The sequence below is a fragment of the Anastrepha obliqua genome, unplaced genomic scaffold (assembly GCF_027943255.1).
Source record: "Anastrepha obliqua isolate idAnaObli1 unplaced genomic scaffold, idAnaObli1_1.0 ptg000012l, whole genome shotgun sequence".
In the NCBI taxonomy this organism is placed as follows: Eukaryota; Metazoa; Arthropoda; class Insecta; order Diptera; family Tephritidae; genus Anastrepha; species Anastrepha obliqua.
The window spans coordinates 2,772,590-2,777,487 of NW_026562179.1; the positions used below are offsets into that span (position 1 = coordinate 2,772,590).

The window sequence follows — 4,898 nt, forward strand, 5'->3', positions numbered from 1 at the left end:
TTCGTTGGCCCCCCAGGTCGCCTGACCTTACTGCACCTGACTTTTTCTTGTGGGGTTTATGTAAACAAGAAGTTTATAAAACAAAGCCAACAAATTTGGATGAACTAAAACAATCCATTCGGGCAACAATTGCGGCTATTCCTGTCGCAACTCTCAAAGCAGCAATGAACAACTTTTTACTAAGATGCCGCACTTGTGTCAACGAGCATGGGGGGCATTTAAATTCAATTATTTTTAAAACTAGTTAAGCTACATTTAATAAAATTTAATGACCTTCAACTTGAAAAAAAAATAAATGAATTCCATACCCTAAAGAAAAAGTTATTTGAGTTTCTTAATGTAGCAAAATTCATCAGCCACCCTGTATTTAAAAATAACTACATACAATGAGTTTCAAAAACTTAAAATATGCTTTATTTAATTACAACAAAAAATGTTAAAATATATTTCACTGTAACAAAAATAAATAATTTTAAATTTTTATAATTCAAAAAGATATAATGGAGAGTATTAAGATAGGATATTTTTGTAGACTATATTATAAGTTTTTCCGTCTTTTGCAAATATGTGTAAATTCCGCGCATTAGACACTCGCGAACATGCTACATATAGTGGACCGTGAGAGAAGCATGGCTTTTCTAAATGTACTCCCGCTACCTGCAATGTCTGCCCTTGTGCTTTGTTTATGATCACAGCAAAGCTAAGCTTGACGGGAAACTGAACCCTTTTGAATTGGAATGGAAGGTCAGTGGGAAGAATTGGAATGCGAGGTATGATAACACTTTTTCCCTTACCCATACCTGTTAAAATAGTAGCACCAAGTATATTTTGCCCCAATTTTGTTATCCGAAGCCTTGTTCCATTACATAGCAGAGGAGCATTTAGATTTCGCATAAGCATCACTGGTAGATTCAATTTTAATTGAATTTTATGTGACGGTACACCCGACAGTTCAAGTGAGTTTAAAATTTCCATAGGATATGAAGTACTTAGTTCCGTATCCGTAATTGTATCCATTGACAAATATTCCTTCTCCTTGCACCTCTTTTAAAATGTCAGTGTTGATCCTAGAAACTACTTCATTTTTTGCCGTTAATATTGCTCTTGCGCACAACTACTCATCACAACTCAAATTTTGTTGCAATTCCGGAAAACATGAGCGATGAGATCCACATCATGTTCTACTAAATTGCAAAATTCTCTTGATAGTGATATATAACCTTCTTTGTCAACGTCTAAACAACCATCACCAATTTTCAACAACATTTCTGCATAAAGTCCCGAGTCCACGTCATTATGAAGATGAACTCTCATATTCGTTTTCAGGCTGAGTTTTTCAACTTTCGACCATAAGCGTGATGATTTAATACATGCTTGAATTTCATCTGCTGGTGTCCCTCTCTGAATGACTGGGAGGGTTTGTCGGAAATCACCAGCCAATAAAACTACCATTCCTCCCATTATATCTGAACTATCTCGCAAGTACTGAAATTACAGATGGGTGAATCTTCTTGTGCCAGATTTAATGGTAATTTTAAAACAGAATGTGCTGTACGGTCGCCGTTTAATAGCGTCGCGGCAATACCCGAAGAAGCTACAGCAACTGCTATTTGTTTGTCTTTTCTGACGGACATTAATAATAGGTTAAGCAAGAACGTCTTTTCGGTTCCCCCTGGTGCGTCGAGAAAGAAGAGTCCACCATTGCCGGAGCCTATTTTACGTAAAATTCATGTCCCCTCCTGCCTATTTTTGGAATGAAGACGACCTTGACCAGTTTCCAACTATCTGGAATATGACCTAGGCTTAAACACGCTTTAAAAATTTCCTCTAGCCATGGTAGCATACAGTCCAAGGTTTCCTGTAACATCTTTGGGATGATTCCATCTGGCCCCGGAGATTTAAAAAGTGAAAAAGGTTTAATTGCCCATGCAACCTTCTCCTTTGTAATTATTTCTTTTGCGAGGTGCTGTGGATTATATTGGCTCCGCCTGATACTTCCCCCCCACTTTCGTGGACGCTGCACCCCGGGAAATGCGTGTTTAGCAGAAGTTCTAGCGATTCCTCTGTCGTAGCTGTCCAAGTACCATCAGGCTTCTTGACCCAAGAAGCCATTGAATGATCTTTGGACAGACCACGGCTAAGCCTGACAGAATCCCTGGTGGATTCGATTGATGAACTAAATTCCCTCCAGATCTCTTTCTTGGCGGCCCTAATTGCCTTCTTGTACTGTTTCCGACTCTCTTTGTGCAATTGCCAATTTCTTGTCGAGTAGCTGAGGTTAAACGTTGATCTAGATTTTTGCCCTTAGTTTTGAGAGCTCACTGCTGCACCAAAGGGGATGGGATTTTTACTAAATTTTATGGGGCAGGACGTTTTGTAGGCCCTACTAAATGCCTTCTCCAGTGTTGTGACCCTACTCTCAAGGTTTTCGGTGAGAGTGATTTTGTGTATGGGAATCTCCTATCCTTTTATTGACTATGTTTCTGAACCTTTTCCAGTTGGTTCTTAGTGGATTTCTATACGGTAAGGGCAGATCAACATCAAGATCCAGATCGTACAGGATCCAGCTGTGATCCGAAGAAGACCTTTTATCAGAGACCCTCCAATTGTCTCACCTTATAGAGCTGTTTTCAGACATTAGGGTAACATCGATCACTTCCTCCCATCCCCTGAAGTACTCCGTACTTGGAAAGGTGAAAGTGGGAGTGTTACCCCTGTTACATACCGACAAGTTATTGTTAATTATGAAATCATAAAGAAACTCACCTCGGTCGTTTGTTTCGGAGCTTCCCCATAGAGCATGCCTTGCATTGGCATCGCATCCGAGAAGCAGGGTTTAGTTCGGGTTTTCCTACACAAGTTTACGAGCCTCCTCAGGCGGTGCTGGTCTTACGTGTGCCATGTATATAGAGGTAAGCGTTATTCTGACTCCGTCCGCTGTTGAAGTGGAAACAGCCGTCACATCCTATGAACTATATAATGGAATTAAATATGTGTTTAAATGTTTTTTAGCTACAATACATGTTCTGGGATTACCTTCTATCCGTTTATAGTAGATATTTTATGTTTTCCCAGTGAACCCTTTCACCTCGGTGCTCCGCACCCTGGGTTCCTGAATTAGGAGAACGGTTAGGTTGTCCGTTGCAGTCTGTAGATGCTGCAGATTAATTTGGACAACCTTTAAACCCATGTTTATTGGTTTCCTTTTTCGGACTCGGTGTCATCTAGCTGCATGCCAGTTCGTTGTCACCATCGACCTTATCCTGCTCCTCTTCTAGGTTCGCAGAACGAAATATCTGCAACTGGGTCTTCCTGATCCCAAACTGAAGTTTGTTTCCCACTTTCTCCAGTGGTTCCAGACTCTCTTCTGTAATTAGAAGGAGGAATGATCTGCTGTGCCTTTGCGGAGCCTCCGCTTTGATGATCGACCAATCGGTCATCGGCACCGAGCGATTATGCGCCTGGAGGTAGGGGATTAGTTAATCGGCTTCAAACTCCATGTTTGGTACCCAGATGCGAGCCGTCGGCCATCGTGGAATCTCGCTAGCCGGAAGTAGCTTGAGTTTCAAGCCTTTCCAGCTGTTCTGGATTTTACCAAACACGTTTGTCAGAAAATGCAGTGTGAATTGGTCAACGCATTTAATGACACGGTAACCGCGGACTACCTCCACCGAGTCGAAACCTGGTGTTTGGCCCTCCGGGTTCGCCATGACATGGTCAGCGACTATGCGAGACAACCGTGCCTCAATCTCTGACCATTTGTCAAGCACTGGTTTTTCGCGGTTCGAGGTTTCGTCTACCAATGCCATTTGGAGATGGTCCCGTGCCACCTCACTAAATCGCTTGATAGGTTTGGAGGCAACTGCACCCTGATCCGATATCTTGTGCTTCTTTGTTACCTTCCCAGTTTCGTCATTCGAGTGGTTTCGTTTTTTGGCATCGGTCCTGTTGGCGGCTTGGAATACCAAGTATTCGTCAACCACCTTTTGACATCTTGCCTTGTCGGTCTCATCTTTAGGAGGAACCTTACCTTCCGTCTCGTTTTTCCTAATTCTGCCAGGGATAGCGAGAGACCTCTGGTAAAGTTTATACCTCGAGGGACCTTTATTACCACGCTTTTGCCCCATGACTTTAGTGGATGTTGTTGGTTGATTTATAGTTGTTGGCGTACTGAGGCCCACAGTTTTGCCTTCAACTGTTTCTTGGCTGCAGGCCAAGAGCTCATCCTCTGAGGGTGACCCCGTCATCTTCAGTTCGTCCTTGCTCGTACGCCTTGCCCAATTGTCTGACTGTTTTTTAACCCTAGAACACACACCCAGAAAAAACCACGTAAACACACACCCGGGATACGTTTGTACCCGGGACCTTATTTTGCGGTTTTTTTAATGCTTATTCAACCGATTTCTATGATTTTTCTTTTTTTGAAATGTATATTTTAATATATAACAAGTATTTTGTCTTTTGTTTCATTCGAATATTCCTACTGGTTCCAGCGATATGGGCAAATAAAATCAGGACATGCAACAGTGGATTTTTGTTTTTGTTGTTGTCGTGATAAATGCAAAACAAAATAATATAATTTATAATAATATACTTGTAGAGTAACAACGAATACAAATTTTGGTTTTTATTTCATTGAAATATTCTACCAGGTTCAAAAAATATGTGCAAAAAGGTCGCGCAAGGTATGGGTACGTAGGTAGCAAATACACTGGTATAACTGGTTTTTGTATTTTATATGCAGCTGCAAGGGTTGTTTTCACACGAGGTGTTGTTATAAATGCTGCCTGTTGATATTTTCATTATTGTTTTGGTGCTCAAAAGTGTAAGAAGTGAAAATATAAGTGAAAATAAATATAACTGAAACTATAAATAACTGGATACGAAATGACTTCAAG

At 41.0% G+C, this 4,898-nt stretch overlaps 1 protein-coding gene across 1 annotated transcript; it reads right to left on the reverse strand.

Annotated features, from left to right (window-relative positions):
* Window positions 1-3,479: 3,479 nt before the first annotated feature.
* On the reverse strand, window positions 3,480-4,247 carry LOC129251290 (uncharacterized). The gene has a single exon (XM_054890653.1). It carries the CDS (start codon window positions 4,245-4,247, stop codon window positions 3,480-3,482), a length of 768 nt encoding a protein of 255 aa, XP_054746628.1.
* Window positions 4,248-4,898: the final 651 nt, after the last annotated feature.